We start from the raw sequence: 17,828 nt of genomic DNA, 5'->3' as shown, positions 1-17,828 counted from the left end.
TCTTTCGAACTTTTACAAGAATGCGAAATAAACCAACTTTTTTAACTAATTAACTTACTATTGCGGCGAAAAAGTTCTGGCGAGGGAGAGGAGTGAGGCGAGAGTGAGGGAGAGAGAACGAGAGAGAGAGAACGAGAGAGAGAGGGAAGAGAGGAAGAAAAGACAGGAGAGAGCAGAAAACGTGGAGGAAACGTGGAGACAGTGACAATGACGAAAGAGGGAATTGGAGAGTGAAGAAATAGGTGAGGGGGGATGAAAGAGAAGGGGCGGGGTGATGGGAGGTGCTGGAATGATGGCAAGGGGTCAAGGGGGGTGAAGGGAGGGAGGGGGGAAGATGGGAGTGAAGAGAGGAGTTACAACCTTAAGAAGCAGCGTAGCATAAAGGGAGTGTTGTGAGGGGGGGAGGGGGGAATGGCGGAGGGTCAGGGTGGATTGTGGGAAATGGAGAAGAGGGGGCGTTGAAAGGGTGAGGGGCTGATGGAAAACGGGATGAAGTTGAATAGGGGGTGGTGGGAGAGGTAGGAGGAGGCAGAGGGTAAGTGGAGGGACAGTGGAGGGGCGAGTGAAGGGGCAGTGGAGGGGAGATGGAGGGGAAGTTGAGGGGCGGTGGAGAGGCGGCTGATGGGCAGTGGAGGTGAAGTGGAGGAGAAGTGCAGGGGAGTGGAGGGGAAATAGAAGGGGAGTGGAGGGGAAGTGGAGGGGCAGTGGAGGGGGTAGTGGAGGGACACTGGAAGGATAGTGGAGGGGAAGTAGAGGGCCAGTGAAGAAGAAGTGGAGGGGCAGTAGAGGGGAAATGAAGGGGCAGTGAAGGGGAAGTGGAGGGGAAGTGGAAGGAAAGTGGAGGAGCAGTGGAGGGGAAGTGGAGGGAAGTGGAGGGACAGTGGAGGGGAGTGGAGGGAAGTGAAGGGGAAGTGGAGGAACAGTGAAGGGAAGTGGAGGGGAGTGGAGGGGCAGTGGAGGGGAGTGAAGGGGAACTGGAGGAGCAGTGAAGGGGCAGTGGAGGGGAGTAGAGGTGCAGTGGAAGGGAGTGAAGGAGAAGCTGAGAGACAGTGAAGGGGAAGTGGAGGGGCAGTGGAGAGGCAGTGGAGGGACAGTGGAGGGGAGTGGAGGAGAAGTGGAGGGGCAGTGGAGGGGAGATGGAGGAGAAGTGGAGGGGAAGTGGAGAAGTGCAGGAAAGTGGAGAAGTGGAGGGATAGTGGAGAAGCAGTGAAGGGACAGTGAAGGGGAAGTGGAGGAGCAGTGGAGGGACAGTGGGGGAAGTGGAGGGGAGTGGAGGAGCAGTGGAGGGGAAGTGGAGGGGGTAGTAGTTAGTCACGCTCTTCAAACAAGCATGAAAAGTGACGACGGTGACATCACGACCCCACGACCCGACACCTCCACCTTCACACCTCCACTCCTCCTCCTCCTCTCCTCCCCTTCCTCCTCCTCATCCTCTTTTCGTTTCCTGCTGCTCACGGATGGAGGGAGCGGTGAGTGGGGAGGAGCCTTCGCCTTTTCTATCCTGTCTTAATATTTTTTATTTTTTTATATTAGTGTAGATTACAAACAAATTCATAGGAACCTGCAAAGATGTTGTTCTTCTTTTGTGATCCTTCTCTTCCTCCTTGTCATTCTCCTTCTTCTTCTTCTTCTTCTTCTTCTATTCCCCCTTGTCTTTCTGCTCCTGCGTCACCTCTTCTTCGTCATTGTCCTCTTCCTCCTATTTCTCCTTTTCCTTCTATCACCCCTCTCCTCCTCCTCCTTCCCTTATTCCCCTTTTTCCTCCTCCTCCTATTTCTCCTTCAGCTCCTATACTCCTATCCTTCTCCTCCTCCTCCTATTCCTCCTCCACCTATTCCTCCTCTTCATCCTCCTCCTGTTCCTCTTTTTCCTCCTCCTTCTATTCCTCTTTCAATCCTCTTCCTCCTCCTTCATCCTCCTTCATCCCTCTTCTTCCTCCTCGTCTTCTTTTCTATTTCGATGTCATCTTAAGCATCACTTGTCTCGTCTCTTTACCTTCACCTCTCCTTCACCTCCTCCACTCCCTCCCCCTCCCCCCCTCTTCCCCCCTCCACTACCCCCTCCCCCTCCCCCCTCACCTGCGTGGCTTGATGGGAGTAAAATCTTCATTATTACTTATACACCTAAATTATTTTGTTTATGGTGGAGGAACAGGAGACACTGGTTTGCCTGTCCCATGCCTGTTGCCCTCTGCCCCCTGCTGACTCTGCCATTATCCCTGTCTTCTTTTATTCTCCTCTGTCTCTCTCTCTCTCTCTCTTTACCTTTCCTCTTCCTTCCTTCGCCTTTCCCCTTTTTTTCTCTTTTCTCTTCACTCATCTTTGTTTGATCGTTTTCTTCTTGTTTTTTTTTCTGTTTTCCTCATCTTGTCTATCTCTCTCCCTTTTTTTTCCTTTTCTCTTTGCTTATCTGTGTTCCCTCTTGTTTTCTTCTATTTCTCTCTTTTTTTTTTGTTCTTCCTCTCCATTTTCTCTTTTCTTATCTTTGTTTCCTCTCTTTCTTCTTGGTTTCTTTCTGTCTCTTTTCTTTGTTTCTTATCAGCGTTTCTTCTTCTTCTTGGTTTCTTTTTCTCTTTTCCTTTCTTCTCCCACTTATCTCTTTTCTGTGTTTCCTCTATTTTGTTTTTGCTTTCTTCCTGTTTCTCATTTCGTTGTCTTGCCTTCCTCTTTTTATCTTTCATTGTCTTTGTTTCCTCTTATTCTTTTCTTCTTGGCTTCTTTCTATTTCTCATTTCCTTGTCTTATCTTCTACTCCTTTTTCTTTTCTCTCGTCTGTTTCCTTTTATCCTTCTCTACCACTTCTTTTCTCTCTTCCTTGCCATTTATTCCTCCTCACTGCTTTTATTTTTTATTCCTCGTATGTTTCCTTATCTCTTCTTACTTCCTTGCCCGTGCCTACTGTTTCCTCCAATATTTATCTCTGTCTCCTGTTATGTCTTTCTCTGCCTCTTCCCGACATTTCTTATCTCCACCTTGTCTCTCAGTCCCTCTTTCTGTCTTCCTTTCTTTTATTCTTTCCCACATTACGTCTTCCTTCCTTTATCAGCTGTTCTTTGCCTCCCATGCCTTCTGTTTTAACTTATCTCCTCACTACTTCTCCTTATTCTTCCCGCCTCCCTCTTTCTCATCTCCCTTAACCCCACGCTTTCTATTCTCCGCCCCCTGTAATCTCCCTTGAGCATCTCACTGCCCTGCCTACCCTCTTACCCTTAGTCACCCTTTTCCTTTCCTTTCCCTCAAATCTCACCCACTACCTACCTCTTGCTATTTAGTGGTTTCCCTTATTCTGTCAGTTTGTCTCTCTTTTGTCTGTCTGTCTTTATACACGTGTGTGTGTGTGTGTGTGTGGTCTGTCTATCTGTTTTTACCTATCTGTGTCTGTTTGTCTGTCTGTCTTTAAGTATGTATGTATGTATGTATGTATGAATGTGTCTTTCTGTTTACTTGTCTGTCTATCGATCTCTCTGCCTGTCTGTTTGTATGTTTCTGCCTCTGTCTCAGTCTCTTCTTCTGTCTATCTGTATGTCTGTCCGTCTATTTGTCTGTCTGACTGTTTATCTTTTCCTACATCACTATCCATCTTTCTGTATTAAATATGTATGTCTTCGTCTGTCTGTGTGACCCTCCGCCACTGTCTCTGCCTGCCTGTCAATCTGTGTTTGAGTTAACAAGCGTGTAATCCACCCGCGGGTGGAGGATCACGTGCTGGACTCCCGCTGGCCACCTCTGCCACTCCACTGCGGGCTGAGAGTTTATGTTGTCCGAAAAGATCAAGTTTATTTGGTAATTCTCCGAGAGTATCGCGTTTCAACTTGGGACTTTTTTTTTTTATGTAAGAGCGACACCTGCCAAGGGCAACAAAAAGTAACAAAAAAAAAAAAAAAAAAGTCCACCTGAGCGCCAGTCCCCAAGGCGAGGTCGAAAGCAATAACTGAAAATCGGAGGATAAGTGTCTTGAAAGCTTCCTCTTGAAAAGTTCATGTCATAGGAAGGAGGAAGGAGAAGATAGGGTTGCTTTCGCTTGGTTCAAGAAAAGAAGTTTACCCAGTGTCACTCATAGAAATCCAAAAGCTGAGTCGCAAAATCCGCAAGACGAGCCCAGCCATGAGACAGACGCCTTCCCCCGCCCCCACAGAAGGCATCCCGGCAGCTAGAGGGTGAAGAAGGAAGCACAGCAGGAGGAGTATTACAGGGTCTACTAAATTGAGCAGCGCCTGTGTGTTCTTCGCGCAGTGTGTGTTTCCAGCGCCTTATTATAAACCCCGGAGTGTTTCGGAGGAAGTGTAGATGCCCTCACGCCACCAGAAGGAACAACGACCCTCTATTGACCTCTGCGCCGCGCCCCCCATCCCCTCTCCGCCTCCCCTCCCTTCCATTCCCCTCTAAACACCACCCCCCAACAGGCCTCGGATCTCGACGCTTTGAGGCTCCTGCGAATTTTCCTTGGTGGCAGGAGACACCGGGGCGGGGACCTGGGTGAGTGGGGGAAGCAAGGGAGGTCAGCCCCCATGACCCCGCCGCCTCAGAGGTCAAGCCGCTTACAAACTCGTCTCTGTTATCGCCGCCGCCATCTTATCACGTCTCCGCCACCACCAGCTCCTCGGCGGCGTTTAGCTGACCCCGGGCGACGCTCATCTCAGAATAATGTAAACACAACCGGCGTCTCGTAAATAGCATCTTTTATGTTTCTCGTTAACAGCTGAAGACGCCACCGAAGTGGATAGTATGGCACGCACGCACGCACGCACGCACGCACGCACGCAGGTAAGGCAGAATTTCAGCTTTGAGCGCTGCATAATGAGAAAAAACAAAATGAGCGGCTGTTCGCCATTATTGCTGGAAAAAGCACGATGCTATTATATAAATATCTTTTATTTTATTTTTTGAGTTTGAAATATAAACTGAGCGTTACGAGCTGACAGACACGACGCTGCTCTGTGGCTCCACACGCCTGGGGGAAGAATACCCAATACATCACGACTTCATTCCCTCCTTCACGCCCTGCATCCTGAACAACGCGGGCCGCGGACGACACTGAGCCGTCCACCCGAACCACAAACTCACCTGACGAGAGCAGGTGAATCAGGTTTTTAGTACAAGCACCACCGCCACTCACGCCTGACGCAGTAATGGCGGACAGGTTTGGTGAGAGTATGCCGCGCTGCTCTTGTTTACACTGGAGTACACTAGAGATGGAGGGGGGAGAGTCACCTCTTCGTCAATAATACACCGTGATGTGAACCCGCAGCTCGTGTCCCCGCTCAACGCTGGCTGTGCGGCGGGGAGGGGCGGAGGGCCTCGCCTAGGGGTCGGGTCTGTGGTCTGGGGAGGCAACAGGTCTGCACAGCGTATAATCGCAGCACAACGCATTTAGCTTCACAGTTTTCTCAGGGGAAGCCACACATCGGTGGACCTGACCTGCATTTGACAGTAACACTGAAATCCTCCCAGCAGACACCACTCGTGCACAGCAGCTGGTGGACGACTGCACTGCCACTGATACAACGCAGAGGAACACACGAACATCACTTCTTATACAAACGGAACGTTTTCAATAAATCTACTCCTTTATATTCACGCATTTGATTGCGTTAACTATAGACTTTCCAATTAATTCACCTCCCCTGGAGTCGCTCACCTGCAGCTACAGGAACCCAAACCCGCATGACGAGTTGCGCTACAAGAAACACCCAGGCAGATAATGAAAACAAGTAAGCAGGTGGGGAGCAATTTCGAGACTCCAAGTTGCTACTATTTATATATCTATTTACTTTTAACCTTGCTCTTCCTCGATAAAAACCTGATAAAGATGAACTTATCTGTCGCTAAATTGTTGGACATTATGAAAACAAGAAAACGGGTGAAGAGTAGTTGTAGGACCTGAAGTGCTTGCTACTTATTTATTCATTTTTAACCTTGCTGCCGCCCGATAAAAGTAAGTTTATGCGTAGCCAACTTCATCGGCGCTGCTTTACCACGCAGGGCAGCGGATCACCCCACGGCCTCGCCACGCACAGGCCTGGAGCGTGACGAGATGTGTGTGTGTACGTGTGCCAGGCCGCGTGCACGAATTAACAGCTTGAGGCTTGAAGAGCGAGAGGGATGAGGCTGAGAAGCGTCCGGGGTTACCTGGCGACCACCTCACACACACACACACACACACACACGAAAAAAAAAAAAAAAATACGGGTCAGCAACACACTAGATAAAATCATTCTCCACTATCAAATTGAAATCAAGGAACAACACATTAGCGAACAAGAACTCCAAAATCAGGAACTAAGATAGATAGATAGATAAATAAAGAGAGAGAGAGAGAGAGAGAGAGAGAGAGAGAGAGAGAGAGAGAGAGAGAGAGAGAGAGAGAGAGAGAGAGAGAGAGAGAGAGAGAGAGAGTTATACGCGTTAGAAGACTCCTAAACACGAAGTACTCATCAGCAGACTCCTGCCAAACACAACTCAACAAACACACGGGACTCAAAAAGTACAGCAGGCCACAGAAACAGACAAACGAGGACCCCACAAAAACAAACAAAAGCGGAACCCACGAGCCGCATCGAGGAACAAGCAAACTGGGCCTAAAAACACACACACGAGAAAAAAAGAAAAAAAAAAAAAAAAAGAAAAAAACAGAGAAAGAAACACAAATCAGATACAAGTAATAGTCGGGTCCGTTTCCATTAACACAAATGAAGATAACCGATTCAAAACAATTAGCAGAGAGAGAGAGAGAGAGAGAGAGAGAGAGAGAGAGAGAGAGAGAGAGAGAGAGAGAGAGAGAGAGAGAGAGAATTACTAATCCTCAGCACTTAATTTCGCTGTTACGTAAATAAAGTTTGGTAAGAGTGTGTTGAAAATGTTGACTTTATTGTTTAGCTTTTATAGACCATTAATTTTATTTCGAAACGTGGTGTTCGAATCTCTCTCTCTCTCTCTCTCTCTCTCTCATTTGGGTAAGTGGCCGTGACGCTCTCGAGTCGTGTGAGTTATGGAGCCTTGAATGCAGAAATAAGTCAGCGTGTTAATGGGTGTTAAGTGGATGTGGGAGAAAAAAATCCAGACCCACCCACTCTCTCTCTCTCTCTCTCTCTCTCTCTCTCTCTCTCTCTCTCTCTCTCTCTCTCTCTCACATACACATACACACACACACACACACACACAAAGACCCAGCCAGTCGTCCAGTCTTCCTTTTTGATACCCCCGTGAGACCTTAAAAGGAACATAACTATAAAAACATGAAGCCCTCCTGAACGAAATGGGGTCAACAGGTGCTCTCAGGAGGAGGAAGGGGAGGAGCAGCAGCAGCAGGAGGAGGAGGAGGACGAAGAGGAGGAGCAAAATCGGGTTCTGGTTCGCTTCCAAGGATACTACTGACGGAGGTAAGCGTGGGAGGCAACTGACCGGCGGGAGGCGTGAGGGCGCACCAAGAAACGTGTGTGTGTGTGTGTGTGTGTGTGTGTGTGTGTGGCTGAGCATTGATTGACGGGGCGTGACAGGCGGGGGCGTGGCATAGACAGTCACGGTACCCTGGGAAACAAAGAGGAGGAGGAGGAGGAGAAAATGGACGAGACCTTACAACAGACTTCTTTTAAGCAATAAACGGGAGCTCTGAGATTCCTTTCCCTCCTCCTCCTCCTCCTCCTCCTCCTCCTCCTCTTCCTCCTCCTCCTCTACTCTTCTTCTTCTTCTTCTTCTTCTACTTCTTCTTTTTCTCCTTATTTTTCTTCTTTCTCCTCCTCTTCCTCCTTCTCCGCTTCCACACAGCCATCATCATCATTATCACCACCACCACCACCCTTCCACTCGCCACAGTACATTCCTAGTCCACCACTGGGAACTCTCTCTCTCTCTCTCTCTCTCTCTCTCTCTCTCTCTCTCTCTCTCTCTCTCTCTCTTTCTCCACTGGCCTGTCTACTTTCCGGCTATTCCAGTTCTTCCCGCAGGCTAATTTTCTGATCACGTCTCTTTATGCGCTGCAAGGCAAACGTTACCCGCGTCAGCCGTAAATATGCCACACACACAACACACGCCGGGGCCAAACAATGGGCAGGGAGGCGGGCAGCGAATGGGTTGTCCACAGACGCATGCCCCCTTCCCCCAGTCCCAACCCGCCCTCACAGAACCCGGAGCCAAATTTCACCCACAGGTAAGGGAGATGAAGTAAGGGGCCTCGATTCACCTTCAGATCAAGAGGACACAAAAACACTGCACTGATGATTACGTTTCGGTGGGATCTTTTGGTGATCAGACGGTGGGGCTTAAGGAAACAAGGCAGCCAGGTAAGTGTGGGGGTTAGGGGCGTGTGTGGCGGGGATGCGTCGCGGCGGGGGCGTGGGGGAGGGTGTGGGAAAGCAGGGGGAGCTGTGGTGGCTGCCAGGCTGAATCACAGTATCTCAGTCTTCCTCCTCCGTGAAGGTCACCAGGGTCAGTCTTTATTATAGTTTTAGAGAGAGTAATCTGTGTAGCCATCCTCCTCCTGAGGTCTGTGGGGGGAGGGGGCGCTGCTGGGGACAGGGAGGGAAGGGAGGTGCTGGGAAGAACATGTCAGGTTGTGGGGGTGGAGAGTTGAGGTGGAGGCAGTTTGAGAGAGTCTGCTTGTGGGAAATGAGCTGATGAGGAAGGACCTGCTGGGGACCGGAGAGGCTGCCGAGAGGTTACTGGGAGGGAACTTGCTCGGAGGATCCTGGAGGGAAGACTACCGGGTGGGGACGCGTGGGAAGGGGGCAGTTCGCGGAAGGAAAGAAAGCTACGAGAACTAAGAGGTTCCAGTGAAGGGACGCTTCATAGAAATATGAGTAAAAGAGAATGGCCTCACTAATACGAACAAGGAAGGCATTCCAGTCACCAGAGAAGGCAGCCAAGGCACAACAATTACCAATGGACGTTGAGACGCCGCCGCGAGGATCAAATGAACGCGATGGAGCAGAGGATCGGTGCAGTGAGGGGACGGGAAGGGGAGGGAAGGATGGGAGGAGTAGGGCTGGGAAGAAAGGAAAGGAGGGAGGGAGGGAGGGAGGGAGGGAGGGAGGGAGGGAGGGAGGGAGTGACAGGGGAGGAAGGGAGGGGGGAGGGGAGTGGTGGATGGCCGCACGGAATACCAATGCGATCCCCTTCACCTGACCGATAACTCCTGCAAGATTCCCCTGCTCCTGCAACTCCCTGCCTCACGCCTCCTCCAGCCAGTTCTCCCTCCCTCTCTGTTATAATTGTTACTACCAAAGTACTACTTGTCATTCACTGCTTCATGTATTGGTTTATGTATTAGTTCATACTAGTTGATTTCGGAAGCTTCTCTCTGTATGGAGCCAGTTCAGCTCCAGCCGGCAAGCGGGTAGCCGCTCCTTAATACATTGTTACCCCTGGAGTCCATCTCTTACTACGTCTCAATCCTGCAGTTATTACATTGGCGACGAGGATGGGATTTATTGGCAAAGTAGAAGAATTTAACCAGGATGCCGAGGTGTGGACTCAATATGTGGAGCGGCTGGAGCATTTTTTTGAAGCCAACGACATTATTGAAGAGAAAAAAAGAAATCTACTTTATTGGCTGTTTGTGGAGCAAGAACCTACGAAGTGATAAGGTCACTCTGCCTACCAGAGAAGCCAGCCGACAAGTCGTACAGTGACCTCAAAGTGCTGTTGGAGAATCACATGTGCCCGAAACCGTCAGTAATCATGAAGCGCTTCAAATTCAACTCACGATTCAAGCAACCAACTGAATCTGTGTCTTCTTACATTACTGACCTTCGGAAATTAGCGGAGCACTGTGCGTACGGAAACCAACTACCTGACATGTTACGAGATCGTCTGGTGTGTGGAATTGACGACCGAAAAATACAAGCAAGGTTGTTGGCAGATGGGAATTTGGACTTCAAGAAGGCAGAGGCAACTGCTCTGGCTATGGAGGCTGCGGCAAAAGACACTGAAGACCTACAACAGGCTGGGGAGTACCGCAGCAGTCAAGTGAACAAGATTCAGGAGAGGCGCGGGGAAGGAAGAAAAATTCAAGAGACACCGTGGGTGCGAACGAATCCTCGACCACAGTGCTACAGGTGTGGGGGTCCGCATGTGGCTCCTAGCTGTCATTTTGCACGTGCTACCTGTTTTAAATGTAAGAAAGTGGGACACTTGGCAAGGATGTGTCGAAATAAAGCAGACATGGAAAGGAAAATGCACAAGATTGAGGGTGAAGAGGAGGACGGTGAGACAACTGGGGAAGAATACACCTTGTATACAGTGCGGGGGGCTCGTGAACCACCTGTGATTGTTCACCCAGAAGTTAACAAGGTGGCTATTCCCATGGAAGTGGATACTGGTGCTGCGGTGTCCATTATAAGTCAGAAAGTGTATGAAGAAAGCTGGAAGGATACGTGCAAGCCGGTGCTCGAGTATTCCGACGTAGTGTTACGCACCTACAGTGGAGACTTATTGAAAGTGATGGGGGAAGTGAATGTGGAGGTTAATTATAACAACCAGTCGAAAGTCCTGCCGTTGGTGGTAGTGGATGGAGACGGCCCGAGTTTGATGGGGAGAAACTGGTTGAAACAAATTAAGCTAGACTGGGCTGCAGTTTATAGTTGTCGGTCAGAGTGTGATAAGGTCATTCGCAGTTTTAGTAATGTTTTCAAAGAGGAGTTGGGTCTCATCAGAAACACAAAGGCGACCCTACATGTGGATAAGGAGGCACAACCCAAGTTTTTCAAAGCTCGCCCGTTGCCCTACGCCTTGAAAGACAAAGTGGAGCACGAGTTGGAACGGCTAGTTAACGATGGAGTAATTGAACCTGTGCAGTTCTCAGAGTGGGCGGCGCCAATAGTCCCGATAGTTAAGGGAGACAAATCCATACGTATTTGTGGGGACTACAAGATGACTGTGAACCGCGTGTCTAGAGTGGACAGTTACCCGATACCGAAGGTTGAGGATTTATTAGCAAATTTGTCAGGAGGGAAGACTTTTTCAAAATTAGACCTGTCACATGCTTATTCACAACTACCACTGGAAGAGGAATCAAAAAAATATGTAACGATAAATACACATAAGGGGTTATTCGTATATAATCGCTTACCATACGGAGTCTCCTCGGCGCCAGGAATATTCCAGAGAGTTATGGAGAACTTACTGCAAGGTATCCCTCACGTGGTGGTGTACTTGGATGATGTATTAGTGACAGGGAAGACGGAAAGGGAACATCTGAGTAACCTGACAGAAGTTTTGAGGCGTATGGATGACGCGGGGGTGAAACTGAAGTTAAAGAAGTGTGTGTTTCAGGCACCAGAAGTAACATATTTAGGACATAAAATTAATGCGGAAGGGCTGCACCCGTCCGAGGACAAGGTTCAAGCTGTTATAAAGGCACCCACACCAAGCAACATCACTGAACTAAAGGCGTATTTGGGGCTTGTTAATTATTATGGCAGATACATTCCTAATCTCTCCACAGTATTTGCTCCCTTGTACAGATTACTGCAACGGGACGTGGAATGGCAATGGGGACCAGAACAGCAGCGTGCCCTTGCCACATCGAAACAACTGTTGGCGAGCTCCAAGGTGTTGGTGCATTATGACAGCAGCAAGCCCCTCCTGCTCACCTGTGACGCTGTCACCATAACGGATTGGGAGCAGTCCTTGCACACCGTTTGGAGTCTGGAGAGGAGAAACCGATTGCTTTCGCATCCCGATCCCTGAGCATAGCTGAACGCAAGTATGCTCAGGTAGAGAAAGAAGGTTTGGCAATAATATTTGGTGTTAAGAAATTTCATAATTACTTGTATGGCCGCCATTTTGAGATCATTTCAGACCATCAGCCACTTAAAAGTCTGTTTAATGAAACTCGCCCAGTGCCTGTGATGGCATCAAGTCGTATCCAACGCTGGGCGCTAACACTATCGGCGTATGAATACACTATCACCCACAAACCAGGGAAAAATATAGTACATGCTGATGGGTTGAGTCGCCTTCCTCTCCCTGAATTCCCCAAGGTGACTCCAGTCCCCGGTGATGTGGTATGCGTGTTGGAGAGACTAGACCAGACACCCGTCACGTCGAGAGAGTTAAGGCAATGGACGGATAAGGACTCAACACTCTCGAAGGTAAGAGATCACATTCTGTACGGTTGGCCTGGACATATAGCAGAGGAAATACTTCAGCCTTTTTTTAGAAGGAGGCACGAATTAAGTGTCCAAGATGGAATAATTTTGTGGGGATCAAGAGTGGTGGTGCCTCAGATAGCTAGAAAAAATGTGTTGGCTGAGCTACATGCAACGCATCCAGGAGTCTCGCGCATGAAAGGTATTGCGCGTAGTCATGTGTGGTGGCCCAATATAGATAAAGATGTTGAGTCAACAGTACAACTATGTTCACAGTGCCAACAAGTGAGAAATCTTCCCCCAGACGCTCCTTTGCAGCCATGGGAGTGGCCACTAAAACCCTGGTCCAGGTTACATTTGGATTACGCTGGGCCGTTTATGGGTAAGATGTTCCTCGTCATCATAGATGCCCATTCCAAATGGATGGATGTTCACGCTACACAGTCAGCCACTTCATCTATAACTATTGAAAAGTTGCAAGTTACATTCGGGTCACAAGGACTACCTGACACGGTGGTAACAGATAATGGTACCAATTTTTGTAGCGAAGAGTTTGAAGCTTTCTTAAAACAAAATGGTATCATTCACATAAAGACATCTCCCTACCATCCAGCATCCAATGGGTTGGCGGAAAAGGCAGTTCAAATTTTTAAAAATTCTCTTAAAAGATTAACAGGAGGCTCATTGGAATCCAGAATTAGCAAGTTTCTGTTACGGTATCGAGTAACACCTCAGACTACCACAGGAGTTTCCCCTGCTGAGCTTTTAGTGGGAAGAAAATTAAAAACTTGTTTAGACTTACTGCATCCAGATGTCCAGGATAGAGTTATGAAGAAGCAAGAAATGCAAAAGTACTACCATGATCAGAAAGCGCGGCATAGGGAATTTAAAGTGGGAGAATTAGTTTATGTAGTAAACTTTTCTCCAGGGAAAAAAATGGCTATCAGGCGTAATTGTCCAAAAATCCGGTCCTGTTTCTTTCAAGGTGCAGTTGCTAGATGGGAGGACTGTACGACGTCATCTCGACTATGTGAGGAGAAGAGTAAGCATAGAGGGCGAGACGGTTAACGCAGATGATGCCATACCACCTCCCATGGACCTCACAAATGGAGCAGGAATTCAGAAACATGGTTCGGCACCGGCAGGCAGCGTGTCGCCCCTAAAGGCAGGAGTTTCGAAGCAGTCCGGAGCACACAACAGCAACGCGCCGGATCAAATTCAAGAACGAGAGTTAACCTCAAGTCAAGAGTTCGAACCTGGATTGCCGCCACAACAGCAGCCGTTGGAGAGGGAAACACTGCGCCGTTCTGAGAGACTGCGCCAGAAGCCAGATCGTTTGCAGATAGCTTGGAAATAAAATGTTAGGTCTCTTGCTTCACTTGTGTTAACTATTTTAATTGTTGGAGTTTTGTATTACTTTTGCTAGTTTTAGTTACTATGTTTATTTTGTTTTTTGTCTCGTGTTTGCGGGTTTTAGCGTTTCTTATAACTTGTATCGAATATTTTTTTTTCTAGTCTTTCTAATTGATAAGTTTTAGTATCTTCTGTATCTTTTTTAACATTTTGGTTGTAAACTTGATTTTATGGTTTCTAACCTGAGTTTTTTTTTAAAAAAAGGGAGGAGTGTTATAATTGTTACTACCAAAGTACTACTTGTCATTCACTGCTTCATGTATTGGTTTATGTATTAGTTCATACTAGTTGATTTCGGAAGCTTCTCTCTGTATGGAGCCAGTTCAGCTCCAGCCGGCAAGCGGGTAGCCGCTCCTTAATACATTGTTACCCCTGGAGTCCATCTCTTACTACGTCTCAATCCTGCAGTTATTACACTCTCCCACCCTCCCCCTCCCTCCCGACACGCTCCATAACTTCGGCGAGTCCCTCCGTCCCTGGTTCTCCCCGCTCCCTCCTCTCAAAGCAAGGCTCGGGAGAGGGAAGGGCAGAAGGAAGAGGTGTGTCCTGCAGAAGTCGTGTCCTGCCTGCTGCTGACCACCTCTGTTATAACCCACCATTTGCCGCGCCTCACCCAGCGACCTTCCCACTCCCTCCCTCCACATTCTCCCTTACCGACTTAAGTGACCTTTCCTCGATCTGATTCATCTACTTGTCCCTCCTAAATTTTTACTCTCCCTTCGCCTCCTCCTTTGATCCCTACAAGGATCTTCTCTCACGCCAGTCCTCCTTCCTGGATTTCCCTCCTCTTAGTTTCCTCCCTTACCCGGACCTCCTCACCCTGACCCCCCACCCCGTTTTATTCCTTCCGTGGCAAGCATCATTATCACACCTCGTGCCGACATCTCCACGAACCCGCCACCCTCTCTAGACTAGATATGACGGCGCCGCCACGGATACCAGCGAAGAAGGTTGCCCTGATAACTCCCTGAGCATCGCGGCCAGCTACAGGAGTCCCGCAGTCCACCGAGGCAGTTCCAGATTGCGCTTTTCCCGGCTCCCTCTCTCACGGACCCACCAATGCCTCGTTCATCGAAAATCTCAACCAGAAAATCGAACAGCCAGAGTGGAATAACTAGCTGGCGTGGATTCGTCTTGTGCTCGGCGTCCTGATGCGAGCACGGAGTCACGTAAAATGGAAACCTGTTCACGGTATCGATGAGAAAGCGCCCTTCCCTCTCCCGCCCCGCGCCCCGATGCCTGCTGGCTGAAATCAATTCCGACCCGCAAGGGAATGAATTTGGCTGCAGCATCTTGCATGATCATCTTCCCACGCCCACCTCGCAGCCGCCTCCATTAATAATACTTCAACCACCACCACCACCACCACCACCACCGTGATCGCTCGCCTCACCACGCCTCCACCATCACCGCCATGGCTGCTTGTACTGCAGAGCTGCCACTACACCACTGTCACTGCTCTGCGGAACCCACCGCTGTCCACCACACCACCACCACCACCACCACCACCACCACCACCACTAACAGCAACAACAACAACAACAACAAAAACAACAAGACAACCACCACCACCACCACCACCACTACCACCACTCCATTATTCATTCCTCCTCTGCGCCACATTGCTACAATATCTCCCGCGCCGGCGAACACCAATAATCTGCCGTGAAATATCTGTCAATGACGAATTTGATGACGACCTGCCATAGGGAGGTAAGGAGAGAGGCTGTAAAGGCGGCGGCTGGGAGCGTGTGGCCGTGAGTGTCGCCCCTGTGGATCACGCCCTCCCGCCTGACAATTCAAAGGCGTCGGATAAAGCACTCCTCCCCTTCCCGTGCCACTCCCACACGCTGCAAGGACGGCACTGCCGGGACGGGCTATGGGGACACCGACCATCACGTCGGCAGGACAGTGGGAAGGCGCGGGGTGGGCGTGAGGGCCGCGTCACACACCGGAGTCTCTCCACCGCAGAGTTTAAATGTCAAACTGTGACGTGACGAATTAAAAGCCCCTTTGTGTGAATGGTCGAGTTTAAAGTTGGCAATGAGTCCTTTGAGTAACGTGACGTCCGCGTCCCTGTCACCTCGCAGCCCTGTCAAGACTTCACTTCATTCTCCAGTAATCTATTTTTTTTTGCTAGGTCACAGCAGTCGCGGCTCCCGGCGGCGCCGTGGCCTGCTCGTTTCAGTGTTTAAGTGTGGTAATCCGTTGCAGGTTTTACGACATAACAAATAATTTATTGCCGTCTCAGTGGTGCTTGTAGCTGTGTTGCGGTGAGGCGGACGGGGCGGGGCGGGGCGGAGGTGTTATGGAGGTTTGGGACAGTTCCCAGGCGGGGCAGCCACAGCGCGGCCTCAGGCAGCCCTAATGGGCCTCTCGCAGGCAGAGGTCACCCGCGGGAGAGGAAAACTGCGGTGCCTTGGGAGCCCCACGCCGGTGCTTCCGCCAGGCGAGGTGAGGGGAGGTGAGGCAGCTGTGCCCCCTTCACCCCTTCCCAAGCACAGAAGCGTCCCCTCTCCTCTCAAACAACAGCCGCGCCTCCCCAGCCGCTCCATCCTTGCAGTAGCTACGTAATTTCCTCCCACTCCCCTGCAGCATCTTATTAGCACCGGCTCGTGTTGCCGCCATCTGCCTCGCCACAGAGACTTATAGATATTACACACCCACACCCTGGCGCTGTGTGTGTGTGTGTGTGTGTGTGTGTGTGTGTGTGTGTGTGTGTGTGTGTGTGTGTGTGTGTGTGTGTGCGCGCGCGCGCGCGCGTGTGCATGTGCGTGCGTGGCTGGTCGTGAAGTGCGTGTGCACGTGTGTTTGCCTCGTCTTGTTACTACTACAAACACAGCACCTTTTTAGCGTAACACTTGCAACAATGACTCTTGACCTCACACCCTCATGAGACCCTGAGAGAGAGAGAGAGAGAGAGAGAGAGAGAGAGAGAGAGAGAGAGAGAGAGAGAGAGAGAGAGAGAGAGAGAGAGAGAGAGAGAGAGAGAGAGAGAGAGAGAGAGAGAGAGAGAGAGAGAGAGAGAGAGAGAGAGAGAGAGAGAGAGAGAGAGAGAGAGAGAGAGAGAGAGAGAGAGAGAGAGAGAGAGAGAGAGAGAGAGAGAGAGAGAGAGAGAGAGAGAAAGGCTAGGAGGTTAAGGCTTGCAAAAAAAGGAAATAAGAAAAAGGACCGAGAAAAATGGTAAGAAAAAGACTGAGAGGAAAAATGCAATTGGAAACGAAACTATAGAAAATAAATTTATGATTCACGGATTGATGAATATGTGTTACTTGTGTGTGTGTGTGTGTGTGTGTGTGTGTGTGTGTGTGTGTGTGTGTGTGTGTGTGTGTGTGTGTGTGTGTGTGTGTGTGTGTGTGTGTGTATGTGTGTGTGTGTGAAAGGGAAGCAGACACACACACTCACACACAGGTAGGCAAATGGGTAAATAGATAGAGAGATACATAGATAGATAGATAGATAGATAGATAGATAAATATATATATATATATATATATATATATATATATATATATATATATATATATATATATATATATATATATATATATATATATATATATATATATATATATATATATATATATATATATATATATATATATATATATATATATATATATATATATATATATATATATAGAGAGAGAGAGAGAGAGAGAGAGAGAGAGAGAGAGAGAGAGAGAGAGAGAGAGAGAGAGAGAGAGAGAGAGAGAGAGAGAGAGAGAGAGAGAGAGGACGTCTTTAATCTAGCTACCCTTATCATAAACAAAAAGAAACACAAACACAAGAAAACAGCAAACCAACATAAATAAAAAAAAGTAATAAAAAACAGGGTGAAGGATATCAAAGGGTGACGCGGGACAGAGGCTAGCAAGGGTGAGGCAGGGGCGAGGCAGGGGCGAGGGAGCTACTTGGTTTACGCCGGTTTGCATAAATAGAGGGCGGCTTGGCGGGGGTGTCCGTGGGGAGGGATGGGGGGGCGGTGTGATATATGTCGCTGGAGAGAGAGGCGAGATGAGGCGGGGAGGGGGAGGGGGACAGAGAGAGAGAGGGAGAAGGGCGAGGATAACAGAGGAATAAGTGAGATTTTACGAAGAAAGGACGAAATGGGAAAAAGAAAAAGGAGGGAGAGGTGAAAGGGGAAGAAAGATTCGTAATGTGAGAGAAGAGTGAAAGGAGGAGGGTGCAGCAAAATATGTGAAGGGAAGCGGGAGGAATTGAGGATAAAACAGATGAAAATGGAAAAAGAATAAAGGAGGGCGATAAAGGAAAGATTCGTATGGAAGGAAAATGCAAGATGATGATGAATGGAAGAGAGAAAAGGAAA

The 17,828-nt window shown here is 48.9% G+C and overlaps 3 protein-coding genes across 4 annotated transcripts in view; 2 read left to right on the top strand and 1 right to left on the bottom strand.

Moving 5' to 3' along the window:
- The window catches only part of LOC135112793 (zinc finger and BTB domain-containing protein 41-like), a 95,109-nt gene that overhangs the window by 66,228 nt on the left and 11,053 nt on the right, over positions 1-17,828 (bottom strand). The gene's annotated exons all lie outside the window — the stretch shown is intronic.
- On the top strand, positions 9,675-11,684 carry LOC135112897 (uncharacterized protein K02A2.6-like). Its single transcript, XM_064027847.1, has one exon. The coding sequence runs from the start codon at positions 9,675-9,677 to the stop codon at positions 11,682-11,684; it is 2,010 nt and encodes a 669-aa protein (XP_063883917.1).
- On the top strand, positions 11,846-13,875 carry LOC135112790 (uncharacterized). The gene is made up of 2 exons (XM_064027603.1): positions 11,846-12,088; positions 13,071-13,875. Exons 1-2 carry the CDS (start codon positions 11,846-11,848, stop codon positions 13,440-13,442), a joined length of 615 nt encoding a protein of 204 aa, XP_063883673.1. The 3' UTR covers positions 13,443-13,875.

Source organism: Scylla paramamosain, chromosome 24 (genome assembly GCF_035594125.1).
Source record: "Scylla paramamosain isolate STU-SP2022 chromosome 24, ASM3559412v1, whole genome shotgun sequence".
Classification (NCBI taxonomy): Eukaryota; Metazoa; Arthropoda; class Malacostraca; order Decapoda; family Portunidae; genus Scylla; species Scylla paramamosain.
Note: the sequence above shows the minus strand (reverse complement) of the source record. Positions and strands in the feature narration are given on the sequence as shown.